Source organism: Lagopus muta, chromosome 1, assembly GCF_023343835.1.
Source record: "Lagopus muta isolate bLagMut1 chromosome 1, bLagMut1 primary, whole genome shotgun sequence".
Classification (NCBI taxonomy): Eukaryota; Metazoa; Chordata; class Aves; order Galliformes; family Phasianidae; genus Lagopus; species Lagopus muta.
This window is the reverse complement of record NC_064433.1, coordinates 110,066,073-110,083,756: the sequence shown is the minus strand read 5'-3', so window position 1 is coordinate 110,083,756 and position 17,684 is coordinate 110,066,073. Positions and strand designations below refer to the sequence as shown.

Genomic DNA, 17,684 nt, shown 5'->3' with positions numbered 1-17,684 from the left:
TCTCCAATTCTGTGCATCTGCAAAAAGACGAAAATCCCTGCAAGTGGTATATTACAAATGTGTGGTATTAACTGCGGTTTATTCAGAGTCTTCAATAAATTTTCTAGTACCTTGAAAATGATTAGATTTATAAAAGATTTCTAAAATAAAGCTGGAAAAATCATACTTGCTAAAACTCTGTTTCTTGAGCAATAATCACAACAGTTTAAAACTGTTAAAAGATCATGTGCCTGCAACTCAGCAGTGTGAAAACAATATATAAAATATAATATATAATTAATATATAAAAGTTATTATTCCTGTGACATAGTCCGGCATTTGTAACAAAATTCATTAGTTTAATACCTTAGCAAATAACTACAGTCTTGACTGTCAGATTTTTTATCTTTTCAGAATAAGTATTGTCAAAAAAACAACAGTACCTGTGGAGGAAAACTGGCAAATGCATTTTCCTTAATTCACGTATACATTTATCAACATCACAGGCAGGGAAACCACAGAGGGTTTTAAAAAATTCAAGAAGTTACCATTGTTTTGCATTAAAATGAGCTTTAAACTAATTTTAAATCATCAGAAGTTGCTCATAATATAGTAAACTCAATTGCAAAGTTATAGTAGTACTTTATATATATGTTATCTATAATATATTAGTTATAGCAGTACTGTAAAAGCAGTCTTTTAAGTGAACTCATTGCAGTTTAAAGGTTTCTGTCTTATTTGGCCATTCTTTAGCATCTCTCTAGCTGCGTCCTTCATCATTTAGAAAACTGCTCCATATATACTCGATACATAAGAAGTATGACAGATTAAACACTTCACTCACGAATAATGAAACCACAGTTTCACGAATCAGTAAGTTTAGCTGCCAGTCAATCTTCCTTTTGCATGCATTATTGCAACTATTTGTTTTGTTTTTTTTTTTTTTTGGAAGATGACATTTGGATAGTTTTCTTAAAATGTTTTATTCGCTTTTATATGGAATACAGGTCATCATTATTTATACCCATCATCTTCAAAATATTTTATGAAATAGAACAGTGAGCATGGAATGCTGTGTTCTTCATTTGCCATTTTTTCCATCCTTTTCCAGCAAAGGTAGGAGTCCCCCTGAGTTTACAAGATACACCATTATTCCTCTGTCACTTTCTTACTACTGGAGAATCATTATCATGAATCACAAGGAAAAAAGCCTTAAAATCATTAATTATACAGCTCTACCTGAGACACTCCACATAAATTGGGAGTGGACAAGCTGAATTTAACGAGGCAGGAGTGACTGCAAAGTGATACAAATACATACAAGGAGACAGCTGAAAAAAACAATGGAAGAAAACAGCCACAAAAACTAAGATGCAGGGTGACTGTAGCATCTACTGTTGTCATGAATCTTACTTCATGCTGTGCTGGGCAGTAACTGCAACAGAGTTGAATAGAGAATTCTGTTTAATTGGAACGTTTAACATTGAATTTTTAACCAAATTCCCTACAGATTCAGTTTTTACCTGTATATTCCTTTTTTTTTTTTTCTTTTTTTTTCCCCCGGCTGTTAGCCACCGTTGAATCAATTTCATAGAAAGTGATACTTCTCAAAGCTTAAAACCTCAAGGAATATCACAGAGAATATTTACTGGAGAAGAGTTTCTAGACCAAGTATACAGAAGTAAATCAGCTTCTCTTCGTTGGGAAGAGAGATTTAACCCATCAGTGCAAATATAAAGCAAGCATTTGCTCATCTTGCCTGAAAAAGATGCCACAGGGGACAAGACGTCGTTCAGGGTGCTCCTCCAGGAAAACCAGAGGAATTCCAGTTGGTGTGTAAGCACACAAAGACAAGTGGGAAAAAGAAGGACAGGAGGAGCTGAAGGACAACAGGCAGAAGCTTTTCATTTCCGCAGGCTTCATTAGTGCTAGTTGAAAACAGTTTGTTCTGTAAACTGCAAACTGAACAAAATCCCACATTTGGAACAAAATGCTGAATATCAGCCTTAAGAAAAAAAAAAAAGAATAATCTTACTATTGCTTCAACTTTGAGTTGTTTTTTTTAATATGAGTCACTAACATTATAAAATACAGTTTAACTGGATAGCATAGTTTGGATATATGTGTATATATTTAATATTTGTTTTTATTATAAATATATGAAATATTAAAATGTAATTTTTAAGGTCATTATTTAAAGCAGAGAAATACCAGATCGTTGATAAATGGTTGCTAGTTAGATATCAATTATTACTGAAAATGATTTTCTAATTAAGACAGTAGTTGGTTTAGTAGTAATCGCTAATTGGAATTCTAATTGGTGATTTGGTGTTTTATTTGTTAGAATGTACAAATACTTAAAATAGGATACAACAGACGAGCCAGCAGGCCCACATGACAGGCAGCTGGGGGAGCAGACAAGATGGCCAGCAGCCAAGAGCAAAGCAAAGCAGCTGGGCAGCCCACCAACCATTCCCACAGAATACTTCATTTCCATCAAATCATCATTTTTTAACAGAAGACCATACCTCAGTAAATTTTCAGCCCACTCAGTGAATATATATATAGTAGTGAGTTTAAGAGCCTTCAATTTTTAAAGACAAAACAAAAAAATATGGGCAAGGCAAATGGTAGGACACCTCTTTCACTCTCTCTTGTCTCTCTTTGCTGTTCCTTGGTGCACTACTTAGCTCTTTCTTCATTTGTGCTACAACTCAGTCTTCTTCCTCTCACTAATTCCTCTTCTTCTTACTATTACATCAGTGTTGCTGTGCCTGATATTGCTTATTATTTCTGTCAGTCGTTTAACTTCTGGAAAATCAACTCTGAACTGCTTCCAGAAACATCACAGCTGTGCTAAAGCAAGAACCTGAATGTTTTTAAATTTGTAAGTCTCCTTAATTCTGGCTATTAACGTATCTTAAAAGGGAAAGTTATAAGAAACCTCTCAATGTTGTTATCTTTAAAATCTTTTCCTCTGGGGCACTTTATTGCTAAACTTGATTACTTACACAGCTAGCCAATAGCCTGAAGGAGAAGGAAGAGAGGAAAAAAGAAGACAGCCAGTTCACCAATTTTATGTTACAGAGATTTTCTCCTCTGTGTTAATACGACATCCTTTTATATGACTCTAGGGAGCACTTATTTAAAGATACCTTGCAAAGTTAAGTTCCGCAGATTAATTTTAAACTACAACAGCTTCGCCTTGGTGTGAGTGGATACCCTCTTATTCTTGTACTAAAAGTTTGCAGAATTTCTTTTTACATCATATATGTTGATTCATCCTCCTTCCTGTCTCCTCTGGAAGCAATTCTCATATACGCTTCTATCATTTATCTGGAATTTCATTCTGCTGTTCTGTGTTTAAGAAGAGGATGATTAGATTCTAGCAAAATGTCAAGTTGAACTATGCTTACCTTTCATACAATAACATATTTCTCAGTATAGTCTTCTGTATCTTTATTAAATTGCTGTAGGGTTTTTTTGGTGTCTAAACTTTCTGTACTGTTTTCTTCTTTTGATACTCAGATTAACTTCTCGGACATCAACTATGTATACATGAGGTGCTGTAGACAAATAATTTTAAATAATGCTTCAGTTTAAAAAGCACAAAGTACCACATGAAATTCTACCTGCTATCATAGCTCTGTAATCAAGATGGTTTTTCAGTTTGTTTTCTGTTTGGGAATACATCTATTCGCTTTCACTTCAAATTCATTAAAAATGAATGAAAATTTAATACCAGCCCCACATTTACATTTTTTCCATAAGACACTAATGTAAGTCAATTAGATTTAATTTTCTAGATCTAAGTGTAGTTCTTCCCCTAACAACTTAATAAACAACAGTTTTCCATTACTTTAGAGAACTACTTAAACTTATATTTTGTATGTCGTTTTTCATTTTTCTTGAAGAAATTCCTCTCTAACATAACTTGTATCTGATGCCCTCTTATTTAAAGTAAGATTTTCAAGAAAGGCTGATTTTTTTAAACGCAGTCTGAAGATGAAATTATCTACAATAGAATTTTCATAAAATTTATTATTTAATTGCAGATATTAAAAAAATGAAGTAAATTTTCTTTGCTGTGTGGGTGGTCAAAGATTGGAATGTCTTCCTAGAGGGGTGGTTGATGTTCCATTCTTGTCATTGCTCAGAAGGCATTTGTACAGTGCCCCCAGTAATATGCTTCAACTTCTGGTTAGCGCTGAAGTGGTCGGGCTGCTGAACTCAGTGATCTTTGATAGTCTCTTCCAGCTGAACTCTTCTGTAAAATAAAATTAACTCCTCAGAGAAGACAACTGACACTGGAAAGCCTGCTCTTACAGGCAGGGAATATCACAGCCAGGCCTCTTCCAGAGTAATTTATGCCATGTTGGAGAGAATGAGAGCTCGTTCTCTGGAATGTCACACTGGAATGACGCTGTTAAGATTAAGAAGTTTTGTGGAAAGCATCCTCTTTTTAACATGCCTCTTGGCATTAGATTTGATCATTTTCCTCAACAAAAATATCCACAGAAATTCTGCTTTAGGAAGTCCATGCTGTATTTCATTGTTTAATCTGGTAATTAAATAACTGATTTGGTATCAGCTGGTAGATATATTCTTCTTCTCAAATTCTCTTATGATTTCACAGAATGATAGTTATGCTGTGCAGTCGTTTTAAAACCCGTTCAGTGCCTTCAGTTGACATTGGTCTCCAATAAATAGGTTTTTCATGTCAGAAATTCAGTTACATAGAATGGTACAGAAGATAACTTTTTGTCTCCTGAGTTACCTGTCAGTAAAATGTATGTTGTTAAACGTAACTGAAATTTTGCTCAGTTTAAAGGAGTACTTGTGAGTAGCAAAATCCACAATATAAGCCCTACAGTCTTTTTTAACTACATAAGCTTATAAAAATGGAAAGAGATATTTGAGCCATCTAGTGGTTGGTATGAAACATTTTAACATTCTGAATGGGTTGTAGAAAATGCAAATGACACCAACTTGGAAACTGCATTTCCAATTTGTATGATTTTTAGCGGCATTGCTGTAGAACGAAAGAGACTGACGTTCAGATTCAATTTTGAGGTACAGTGTGTCTCAGCTTGCAACTTTCTTGTAGATTTCTGCGAAGACAGGGATCTGATAACATAAAAATTACGTTTAGATATTCAAAGCTGAAGAATGAATTTTAGAATGAGTTCTGAGGAATTGTGAAGATTCTGAGGAACTTGAAAATTATCTTCTTACAGTCTTTTCCATAGGTTTCTGTTCTTTATGGAAAAATGTTTGGAGGAAAAAAAGTGTTGGTTTTTATTTCCCATCAGCAGCTATTTATGGCAAGGTCTTGAATAGCAAGCATTAAATTAAACAAAAAAAGTTTACAGAAAAAACCAGGACATATACTTTTTGTGATTATACTTCTATTCAAAAGCAAGTAACAGAGTCAAATGAAAACAGATTTCTTAAGTCAGAGTATGCAGAGTCACAGAATCTTACAATGTCAAGGAAAAGCACATTTTTTGATGGAAATTTCGTGTTGCAATGCAACCCTAGTGATCTTTCTTGGTCCTTATAAGCAGTAAACTGTTGTAGCCTTTGATATTGACTGTTGCCAATTAGACTTGGCTGCATGTTGAGCATGAAGGTATTCTGTAATAGAGGCAGAAAAGTCAGTTACTGAAGTAATGAACTTCATGTGTAACTCACCTTGAATGAGTGGCGGGAAACTACTGCTTACATGAGCCACTGTATTATCTTCTAGTCCTTGTGAAAGTCACATCCAGCTTCAAGACCAGATTAAAGAGTATTTTTAATTATTAGGGCAAACATAATAAATAATGAACAAGCAGTGCTTATGGTGTTACATTAAATTAGAGCTATAGTATTTCAGAACAGATGAATGTGCTTCATGCTGACTTTTCAGAATTTTCATTCTGAAATTTTTGGAGTTTGCATCTTTATGTTGACAGTAAATTATTATGAAATCTTAAATCTTACCCTGATTCATATTGAGAAGTGAACAGTGGTATCTTAGCATGTTTATAAGGTCAGTTTCAAATGCTTTGTAAGGCCAAACGAAAATAAGAATGAGAAAAATTAGAAAACCAGCCACAGAACCAGGGAAGAACAGTAATAGTGGATTTTTATTTTACTGGGGCAGGAACAACTTGAAAGCTTTACGTAAATTTGATATATTAGTGCATTTGGACAAATCACTTGTATTTTGGTCTTGTCATATGCTTTCAATGTTGAGTATTGTTAGCACTTTGAATCAAAATAACAGATACATCAATATTCTGAGTGTATAACTCACCTGTATTGTGAACTTTAGTAGATGTCAGAAGAGGAAATTAAATTCTTCGAAGACTGAAGAAGTTTTAGTTATCTGGCATATTTTTTTGTGGTTGTGATGAATTTTGCAGTTGTGATGCAGTAGTGATTAAGGATTTTTCGATTATTCTTCTCAACTGGTATGGTGATCTGGACTTGAATCACAGTTATTGAATCTCCAAATAACATTGCACAATTTTGTTATCTTCTCTTCTGCAAAGAAGCCTGAACTGAACAGAGTAGAGGTTGCTATGCGTGTAATCTATTTTGCAGGTTTCCAAGTTGCACATGTGAAAATATCTCTTATTGTCTTACTTTGTTTAAAAAGACTTCTAGACCAAGACGTTATGTATGTTCCATTTTTGAGCTTTTCATTATTCCTAGCCTGTTGTTGCCAGAACACATTTGGATAACTGGAAATACATGGGGTGTGGAATTTAAGATCTGTGTGTTTATAATGTCCGTGTTGTGCTTTTGGGCACTGGAACTGGAATGTAATTTTATGCTAACGTTAGTGTATCATCTTTTATTGTTTATGTGCTTCCCTTTCCACCCCCTTTCTACAGTGCCCTGATAGTCATAGTATCTGGTCATTCCAAAACATTTTCTTGGCATCTATCCATTTCTGAAGCTGTGTTCCAACTGTATTCATGAATGCATCTTTGGCGATTCCCCTGTTTATAATTTGCATTTAGAAAATACAAACGAGATATATTGAAATCATAATACTAGGTTCTGTTTCTGATGAATGGTTGCTCTTCAAATTAGGTTTTGGTTACCACTTATTTTCTAGGAGAAAATTAGTTGTCTTATGTATCTGAGTTTGGTCTAACGCATTGTTCAGATTCTTTTTCTGACATTCCATAAAAATAAAATTGTTGAAGAAATGAATAGGAGTGGAATAGGGATTATCTTGAAGGAGAATCTTCAACAGTAGAAATTTCATCTGTGTTCATGTGTCAGAGCCCTTTCATTCTAGATGTATTCATGGTCTCAAAAATGGCAACATACAGAAGAAAAAACTAAAATTGTGACGTAGGCAGCATATATGTTTTCTTCTATAAATAATAGAATAGCTGCTAAATAATTTTACTGTGGCATAACATTTTATCAAAAGAAAAAGCAATTTGTTTATTTTTCCATATTTTAAGAAATATGTAATAATTATTTGTAAACATTCATTGAACTCCTTAGTAATGTCACTTTGGAAAAAAAAGTGGAAAATGAGTTTTTAGTACAACAGTGGTCCTTTTTTTTTTCTTTTTACTACAAAATAAGAAAATCAAAGATAGAAATTTGATTAATGATGAAGAAACATCATTAATGCTCTCAATTTGAAGCTGATGGTCTGAGTTTTTAATATTGATAAAAAGTAGAAATTCCTTGAGCATGTTTTCAGATTCTTTTAACTCAGCTTCTATTCTAGGCAATGAAATTAAAGTGTGCATCTTTGTTTTACATGAATGTAAATTACTGTAACTGTGGCATGCTCTTAGGTTATAAAACATTTTTGTTGTATTAAATTGGCAGACCATCATTTGCTTCCCTGCTGTTCTGCAAATAGAACAAAGCACATTAGTTTCTCTTGATGTAAAAGTACTTGCATATTATTATTACTGTTCCTCCAGAGATAAATTTCTGCATTTAAATTCAGAATTTAATTTCAAATTTTTTCAGAGAATTTTAATCTATTTTTTAAATCTCTAAAATCTCATTCCTTTTTTTTTTTTTTTTTTTTTTTTGTTCATCCTTCTCAATGAAATTAAAATATGCATATCTTACAGTGGAAATTGAACGTTGAACAGTGAGCAAATACTTGCAGTTCAGTCACATTGGTTTATCTGGGTTCTAACACTGTTTCCTTTCTTTACAGAATGCTGCCTTTTTATATGGCCTTGGTTTGGTCTACTTCCATTACAATGCCTTTCAATGGTAAGTTGGAATAAACTAACAGTAGTAGTGTATGTTATGGTGTTTTATTGATAAATGAATATTTCAACTTTAGTGTACGATAGTTTAATTGTTATAGTGTAAATATGATGATAGAAGGTACGTTGTCCTGGATCTCATATTTATTTGACTGTAACGTGCTCATTGCAAACACAGCAGTTGCTTGAATAGGAGAGCAATTACAGAAAAAAGTGGTTTAGCTTCCTGTCACACAATTCAGCAGGGGGAATGAAATGGTATGATTTGACAGGTTTCTATGAATTCTTCATATGTATGGTCAGTAGCCTGTGTTGTGAACAAATTTTACATTTCTCTGGGAAGTGTTGACATAAGAAGTTTCTGTTTAGCTGCTGTTCAGTAATTTTTCCATAACTGTGTATGGTGAAAACTTTAAACATGAGCAGCAGTACATGAACAGACAAGTGCTTTGCCATGAATGTTTAAAACTGACATAAAATCCCAGAGCTATAAAGAGCTGTAAATTCTGGCTGGATTTTTGTGAGTGGGCAGGGGCTGCTGTTCTGTTGGGGATAGAAGAAGGGCTGGTTTTGGTGTTTTAATTTTGTGGGAAGTTTTGTTTTTCTTTTGCTGCACTGGAATTGAGCGAAGAGTGATGAACAGAATAGACTTGATCACTGGGGTTCTGTTGAGATTCTCAGGCTGTCCTGGTCAATAGTAAGAAAGTTGCAATTTATTTAGATACCATTGGGAAAAAAAGAAAAAGTAAAAAAGGTGCAATGTTTAGGTCATAGTTTTCTTCATAAAATTGATTAGTTTTATCCTTCCTTTTTAGCAGTCATTTCTGGTGATTTCCTTGTAGTGTTTATTTCTCTAGTAACACTTCATATAGAAGCTGCTAATAAAATAGAAGTAATTTCATTAATAGATCGGTAAAAAGTTCATGATCATATTGGGCTTGGCCTGAAGCTAGAAGAGTAAAGTGGCTACTGGGTGACAGCTTCAGATGACAAAATGACATCTTTTCCCCCTCTTCAGTAAACTGTTGGTTCATCAAAAGCTTCTATGTATCTGTAAGACAAAAGATTCATGCTTTCCTCAGCCAGGAAATAAGGTTTTATTCTTCAAGTTAATGTAATTTGGTTAAATCGTGAGCTCAGAACCTTGAGGGTTTTTTGTTTGTTTGTTTGTTTTCCTCTTACGGCTCAAATGTTTTCTTTATTAATAGTGGTGAAATGTGTGTATTGTACGTGGCATGCGATTCTATTGCATCCTAATTAACGTGGAAAGAACAGAAAAGTTTTCAGGAAAATTGAGAATCTTTTATTTTGAGGTTGTGACTGATCTTTAATTTTGCTGGTTTACAGAATGTTCTTGTTCCAATATAGGCTGCACTTCATCTTTTGACACGATACATTTTGCACTGTGAAAATGGTAGCAAACTGAGGTGAAATTACGTGAGTCAAAGAAGTTAAATTTAGAGTAGTTAATTTTTGAAAGACCACCTGTTCGACGTAGATTGTTACCATTAGTAGATGAGGCTTTTTAGCTCGCTCCTGTGGATGCAGCAACAACGTCAGTTGGTTGTGAAGCTTAAGTACTGGTAAATCAGGGCTGGGAACTAATAAAGATTTTTCTTACGTGCTTTTCAAAAAGCTTGTTGAGAATAAATGAGTGTAAATTGATAGACTTAATTTATAATGTCTTAACTGCACATAGAGCTGTATGTTAACATCATTTAAAATAATCAAATTTTTTACTTCATTCATGCAAGAAAATTATGTGTGGTGTAGTACTAAGGAATTTGAGTTTTAGGAGTGCGTTGGGTAGAATTGCTAGAGGAAGAAAATCTAATACAGATAAAATCTCATGCTTCTCTATGCGATTCTTTCTTAAATTGCTTTGAGTGATTTTTCCTTTAGTTGGGGACAGGAGTGGGATGTGTGGTTGTGAGTATTCAGCTATGACATATCTGCTGGAGCTGATAGCAGGTTGCTTACTGTAGGTATGTTCTGTGTAGATCTTTCTTTTCTCCACTGCAGATTGCAAGGAGAATCCCGCTCCTTTCATGGCAGAGTGCTAGTCACAGAATCACAGAATCACAGAATGGCCAGGGTTGGAAGGGACCTCAAGGATCATGAATCTCCAACCCCCCTGCCACATGCAGGGCCTTGTTTCTTGCTGCAGCTATTCCATTTATTTATGTTAAAAAGTACACAAATATGTGTATTTCACAAAGGTAGAAGAGACCTCAGCACTGTTTAACGTTCTTTAGCCTATTGTGCTTAATTCATGAATATTTTATATTATCCACACAATCTTAGATATTCATAGGCTTTAATGAGAGTCATGTACATATTCCTCCCGAAAGGCAGGGTTAATGAAGTGTTTGATGATTTTCCATCTGTCACGTAAATAGGGATGATGTAAAAGTGAGTAGGAATAAGGTCAGTTTTAGAATGCTTCTTCTTTATTATTTTATTTTTGAATTTTCTAGTATTCATAAAAAGAAGTGTTGGGCTGACTCCAAGACACATATGAAGTTCACTGTGTTCAGTATTACACACTTCTCTACATAGTAAAGAAGCACTACGGTGTTAAGTACTAAATCTTAGCTGACACATCATTTTATATTGGTTGTTTTGTTTAACAATTCATTTAAGGACTGAAAGCATATACATATATATATATATATAAGACTGAAAAGCATATACAAAAATTGTGATAGTGTAATCAGATCAAAAACATTTTATGCAATTGTTATTGGAAAATATGACAGAAGGATTTACCTCAAAAAACTGTATCAAACATATTAAAAAAATGTCATATAGATCTTAAATTTTAATGTCTGTTGTTTTACACCGTTTATCATCAAGCAGTGAGAAAAGTGGATGACTGATTTTCCCTGTTGTTTCTGTGTTTCCCCAGTAGAGCAAAATACCAGGAGATAGCTGAGATATTGTTATAACTTGAATAATTTGATGTTCTCATTAGTTTTCTTCTTGACTGAAAATTGAAAGTTTTGGTAGCTCACCAAAGGTTACCTTCAGTTTTGCACAGTAGCTACAGTCTATGTAGTGGCTTGGATGCCAGATTGGCTCTTTTATTTCAGTAAGGATTTTGAACCTGACTGGTTTATCATTTGCTTATTTATGTTGAACCTACCAACAGAAAAAAATGAAACTCTGTCCTGGAATTGGTTCTAGCATGCTCTTTGGATTCCAGAACACAAACTGAGGTTCTCTGAGGCCAGTCTGCAGTGTTTTCAGTGACTATTACCCTGCAAATTGCTGGATAATGTATGTGAGAGAGATTGTCATTGTTTCATCTTATTTTTTTTTTTTTTTAATTTTATTTTTAAAGAAAGTGGAGTTTTTCTGTTCTGACAGTCATTTGAAAAAGTAAAACAGCCTATTAGAGTATTTTTAAAGTACTCAAGTCTGCAGGGGAATGTAAATTTTTTCATTAGTCTCGTTAGTCCAACCTTCGCTGTTGTATTCCAAGTTCATCTGTGCAAGAAACTGTTATTTCATGACAGTCACTGTTTGCCTGTGACAGTGAGAGGCTTGTGCTGATAAGGTCCATTCTTTGTGCTTCTGCTTCATCTCTCAAAACGTTTTTCATTTTCAGTGATAAGCTGTTATTAACATAGGAGGATTTATGCTTGAGAGGGATTGCTAATGTTTTTTCAGCAGGACCAGATCCTTCGGATGCTTCTCAAGCTGTCTGTGTCAGAGGTTGGCAGATAATAGAATCATGGCATCACCAAGGTTGAGAAAGACCTTCAAGATCATCCAATCCAACCATCCACCTATCACCAATATTTCCCACTAAACCAAGTCCCTTAGTAGAACATCTGAATGTTTCTTGAGCTCCTCCAGGGATGGTGACTCCACCACTTCTCTGGGAAGATCCAGGGGACTAGGCTCTTCCACACAGACTGGTGTGCATAGGAATGCAAACCCCCTTCTGGGGGCCTCCTTAACTTTAATGGGAGCACTCCACTCTTTTGTGCAAACAGGAGCCACTGGATTGCCTGATCAGATACAGCATTTGTATGCCTCCAGGTACATCAATAGTTTTATACCATTATGGAGGGCACAGCGTGTGATGAAATCATCCAGTGGCTGCAGTTTGCATGGGAGATGCTGAGATTTGCCTAATTGACATTAACATTGCACTGGTAATTTGCAGTCCACTGTGGAGTTCCTGCTTTGAAAACACCTGCTTCAGGAAAGTCCATGAGGGATGTTATTTTAGAGTAAAAAACAAAGTTTTTTCACCAATAACCTGTTATCTTTAATGTGCATATCTGTATCTGTGTTTCCTTCGTTCTTCTATCACAGTTCTGGTTGTTCCAGTGTGCAGTTACATTAATCAGGAGAGTAGAGTTTAAACATGCTCTGTGTAGATACTGAACTGTTAAAATAGTGCATAGTTTTCTGGTGGCTAGGTCTACTTATCCCTTTTACGTATATGTAAAATGAAAATATATATGTAGACCGTTAACAAAGTAGTAATTGCTTTTCTCTTTTGTTTCTCCACTTTCTGTGATTGTATGAAAAAGCACAGTATCTGTTAATATCAGAAAAAGAAGGCAGTCTTAGCTGCTGCTATATATAAATTTTTGGAGACTGCTGTTCAAAATGTTTCGGCATTCAATTGGTAGGGCATAATAAACAGAGAATTATTATATCTGAGGTCTGCTAAAGCATTCTGTAAAATTGCAGTGATGATTACTTCTGTATTTGTAGCTTTTGTTTATGTTCAAATTGCTTTGGTGAATTTCAAATAGAAATTTGTCCATGTGTCATGACATTGTTATTAGTTACGCTTGGAACAGGTGATCAAAACACTGAAAGAGAACAAAAGTTCACTCCAACTTCATTAAGTAGAATATTACGTTTTGTACGTTTATTCTGTTTTTAATGTATTTTGTTAGGAGTGTACGCGTGTTAACTTTGAAACTGTTAATGATGCTGTTTTGTAATATTCTTTTGCCTGGTTCAGATCTGATTATATTCACAATCAATGCAAGTCAAACTTTCCAGAAAGTCTTATGAGAGTTCACTGAATCTTTAATATATTCTATTAATTATTCTTCAGCTACTTTCTTCACTTTCATAGTGAGAGGCATTGTTGTATAGGTGAGTGGGTGGGAAGATAGCTGCAGCATTGATTTTGGAAGTCTTGATTTGGAGATGATAGATTTGTGTCAGATTTTTTTTTTTGCCTGAATTTCTGTAGCAGTGCTGTACACAATGTAAGCCCAGAGGTGCACTTAATGCTCCGTAGTGTCTGTTTTCCAGTCCTGCTTTCTCCTTTTGTCTAACGTGAGCTAACCTTTCCTGCTCGTTAATGGCAACTCTTCTGTTCTTGTTGAAAACTCTTAATTTAATTGAAATAAATTACAGAAGATTTAACCAAAGTTGTTTCTTAACAACTGGTTGACCTATGTCTATAGAGAACAAACCTGAAGTATTTTCAGGTAATTTAGGGGTAATTTAGACCACTGTTGTTTATTTCTGCAACCTGAGAGCTCCCAGACATTCAGTTCTGATTTAGCCTTTGGATAAATCAAATTCAATTCTTATTCAGCCTTTGGGTTAAAGTAGGAAGCTCTGTCTGTGCATGAAGGCCAGTTAGTAAGAGGTGGAGTCTAACAACCTATTGGAAGATGGCTCTGTTGCCATCTCTGAAGGAAGTTGTTTTCTCTTAAGCCTTGTCCTGTTCAATGTGTGACAGCTCATCAGGCTGTTGGCTTGTATCACCTGTTTGGTTTTGGTACCAGTGAAGAGCTTTGAGGGAAAACATGTCTGCAACTTGTATGCCTTGGATCTTTCAGACCCATCTTTTTTGATTGTGGGCTTGGGAGGAGGACAGAGTGTATGTGAGCAGGGTTACAGTTCCACATATGTATAAGCCAGCAACATCTTAATTTTGGAGATTTATTCTGTATTTGATAGGGACTGCACTTACCTCGGCATTCTGTGTTTGAATGGATTTTTAAATACCAGTGGCTAAGAGTCTGAATACTATATTAAAGTTAAGAAATGTAGATGTGCAATAATAAATACCTACTTCTCTGTGTAATAAACACATAGCTTAAAATGGTAATAAAATCTACAAGCATTTTTAAGCCAAAATCCAGTGATCATTTCTGTGATTGGCCTTCCAGTTTGAATTGTATTCATTTAGATAATGGTTGGCATACTGTTATAAGACGTGGATTCCTGTTAGTTATGATTTCAGCATAGTTACTAAGGTGTGTCATTCATCACCACTCACAGTATTTCAAATGAAGCTTAAACAAGGTGTGAGAAACAGCTTAGCTAACGTCAATTTTGTCCCTTTTGTGCTTTACTTGCTCTTTTTCCTTGTGTAAAGAGAAAAGTAGGATGTAAGGCGAGGTAAACTTTTCTGACTGTACACCGCTTCTGTTCCACAGTGAAAATACAGGTTTTTTTTTTAAATTGGTCTGTTCTTAAGCTGTATTTTAGTGAATAGGATAATGCTTTACAATGTACATACATTTCTGTTGTATTGTCCAGAGGAAGTTCTGCACTGTCAGTGTGTTCTGACATCAAGAATGAGAAAAGTGCCTGTAAGATATTTAAACCAGGAGCGTTTCTGCTGATGAATTCAAGAGCAAACTTATGTGTTTTGTTAATGAAGGCTGTGAAAAATATTTCTTGCAACTTTTGTCCTTAGAAATAACAGGATGCTTTGATTGGAAATTAAATCAATTTTCCCGACCATAATGTGACTTCTGACACTGTATATGTTCTGTCCAGCATCCATGTGCTGCTCCACAGAGGGTATAGATCTCCCTCCAGCCTTGCCAGTGTGATTGCCTGGAGCATACAGAATGAGACTTAGTCTCCTTGGCATAGATGCTTGAATCCTACCCTAAGCATGACAGGTTTCTAATTTCTGCCATTGTATGGGCTGTGATGTATTTCAGGATCTTTTCTTTTTAGCCAGTCACTTGATTTCAGGAGAGCTAACATGATGAGTCTTAGCTTCTTTCTGAATTCTTCTGAATTTAAATCTGTTACCTTTTAGCTTCATTTCAGTTGTCCTAATTTTATGCAATTGGCCTGAGAAGCAACACACAGTGTTAATCTTGTTTAGAGTTGTACTTCTTCTCCGACATACAGCTGGTCTATAGTGCTTTTGTTTTGTCTGGCACTGTGTCAGCATGGACAGGAGCATCTATAAGGAGGATTTAAAGCTAAAAAATCAGAACCATCTTCAGCTATCATGGGAATATGAAAAGCAAGTTATGGTGACAGGAGGTGGCATTCTGTCCAGTCTGTGTTTTCCTGGAGGAAGCTGAGTGACTGGAATGTAAAGAAGTAATAGGTGTTAGGTGAGTCTCTACATTGGTGTCAGTGCTAAGAAAAGGAGTAACAACATTGAAAATGGAACAGGTTTGGGCAGTGCGCGGAGATATGTGTGATCTTCCAGGCCTAACATTCTGCTACTGCTCTCAGGGATCCATGTGATCTGCAATTGGAACAACCTGGCAAGGATTTAGTTCTGAAAGGGATGATGACTGTGTCCAATACTTTGTTTTGTTATTTATTCCTGAATCATCCTTTCTGAAATAGCAGATATGTTACTGTGTTTCAGGCATTAATTAAATGAAAAGATTAGATTCTCAAATATATTAAGATGTCTGGAGTGCAAAATTAACCAGCCCTTGAAGAATGAAAAGCAATGGAGCAAAAACATTTAAACTGTTACGTCAATATGTTTTTCAGTAACAATTCTTTCTGGTTCAATTTTAAGTCATCAAATGATTTGCTACTATAAAAGTCATACTTCAGTAAAAAATAATTAATATTTTTATCTGTTTGTCTTTCAGGGCAATTAAAGCATTTCAGGAGGCGCTTTATGTTGATCCCAGCTTTTGTCGAGCCAAGGAAATTCATTTGCGACTTGGACTTATGTTCAAAGTGAACACAGACTATGAGTCCAGTTTAAAGGTAAGTTTAAGTCCTTTCAGATTCAATTTAACGTTTATTATAAGTAGTGCTGCATCTTAAAACTGGCAGTAATGGATAAATCATAAAGTTGCAGAATGGCTTGGGTTGGGAGGGACCTCAAAGATCATCTAGTTCCAACACCCCCTACCAGCCACTAGGTCAGACTGCTCAGGAACCCATCAAGCCTGCCCTTGAAAGGATGGGGTGAACACCTCCAGGGATGTGTTCAATCCCACAGCTGGAGATCTTTGCTCTAGACTGTAATGTGGAATAGCAAATGAACTGCAGTCAGTCATACTGGTGCTTGTTAATGAGTATTGCTTTCTAGCCTCTCTGCTTTGCAAAAACACAATCAAAGTTTAAGTGAAACCCGACATTTTAATGTATGGCTGTTGCATACTATTTACTTTCAAAATAAAAGTGCCAAAGTATGAAGTTTCTTACTCTAAAGATAGAGTAAGGGTAGGATTTGAGGTGTGTTACTAGAAATATTCAGAAAAAAAAACCCCAAACCAAAAATTAAAGATGAGCACTGGTTCTTTAGCAGTTTAAGTACAGTGGGATGAAAAATTTGCTGTGGGGCTCACACTGGAACAGTAAGTCTTGGGAAAAGGCTGAAGTAGTACAGAAAGCAGGAGAAAAAAGAAGAGAGGAATTAGCAGCTTGATTTCTAGATATTCATCTCTGCTTTTTTTAGCTTAAGTATTGTAAACTATACGTTCATAAAAATCATTAATAATAGAAAGCTTTTACATTTTATACAAATAATGTTCTCAAATATTTTATTTGTTTCTGATCTTCTAATAGTGTAAAGGGAAGAGGGCAAACGGGGACTGTGGGTGAGAGAAAAGGTTTGCAAAGGTGGGGCTGCTCTACCATATGGGCAATTGGTGTGTGCCCATGGCAGTGAGACATGATGAGGTGCATAAAAAGGCATGTTTTTATATATCATAATACAAAAAATGTATTAATTAATTCCTATATTTCATGAATTCAAAGTCTGATTAAAAGACAACAATTTCTGTCTAATCATTTAGAAATTGTGTCAATATAACTTTGTTTCTTCTCTTTTACTTGAAATTACTTACTATTTGCCTTTTTTCAGTTTCTGTAATATGTAGCTTTATCTCCTTCCATTCAACATCTTTGCTCCTTTATCCTTCCTTCCACTTAATACTCTTTATCTCCATGTTCTTTCTGTCACAGAATCTAAATTTAGGAATCTGTATTTCTGAAAAAGGAAGCTTTCATCTTTTAGAGAGTTTCATAATATGCTGGGAAGTTCAGCTGTGTGGTTGAAAATTCTGTAATTTGTAATTCAATGTAATTTATACATATATTTCTGCATATTAATCTCTACTAAAGGACTATTGAAAACTTATTTGCTTCCAAAAGTGTTGCAGAATGACTTCCTTTGTTTTCCTGATTTTTCCAGATAGTTTTCCTGCGACTTGTATTTGTGTGGTTATCAGAAACGTGTCATCAAAG

The 17,684-nt window shown here is 35.0% G+C and overlaps 1 protein-coding gene across 10 annotated transcripts in view; it reads left to right on the top strand.

Moving 5' to 3' along the window:
* Positions 1 to 17,684, top strand: part of KDM6A (lysine demethylase 6A) — a 148,872-nt gene that overhangs the window by 59,374 nt on the left and 71,814 nt on the right. For all 10 annotated transcript variants that reach the window (XM_048955736.1, XM_048955747.1, XM_048955699.1 and 7 more), the window contains exons 5-6: positions 8,171 to 8,229; positions 16,076 to 16,196. In XM_048955736.1, coding sequence (XP_048811693.1) covers positions 8,171 to 8,229; positions 16,076 to 16,196 — 180 coding nt within the window. The remainder of the gene's footprint in view (positions 1 to 8,170; positions 8,230 to 16,075; positions 16,197 to 17,684) is intronic.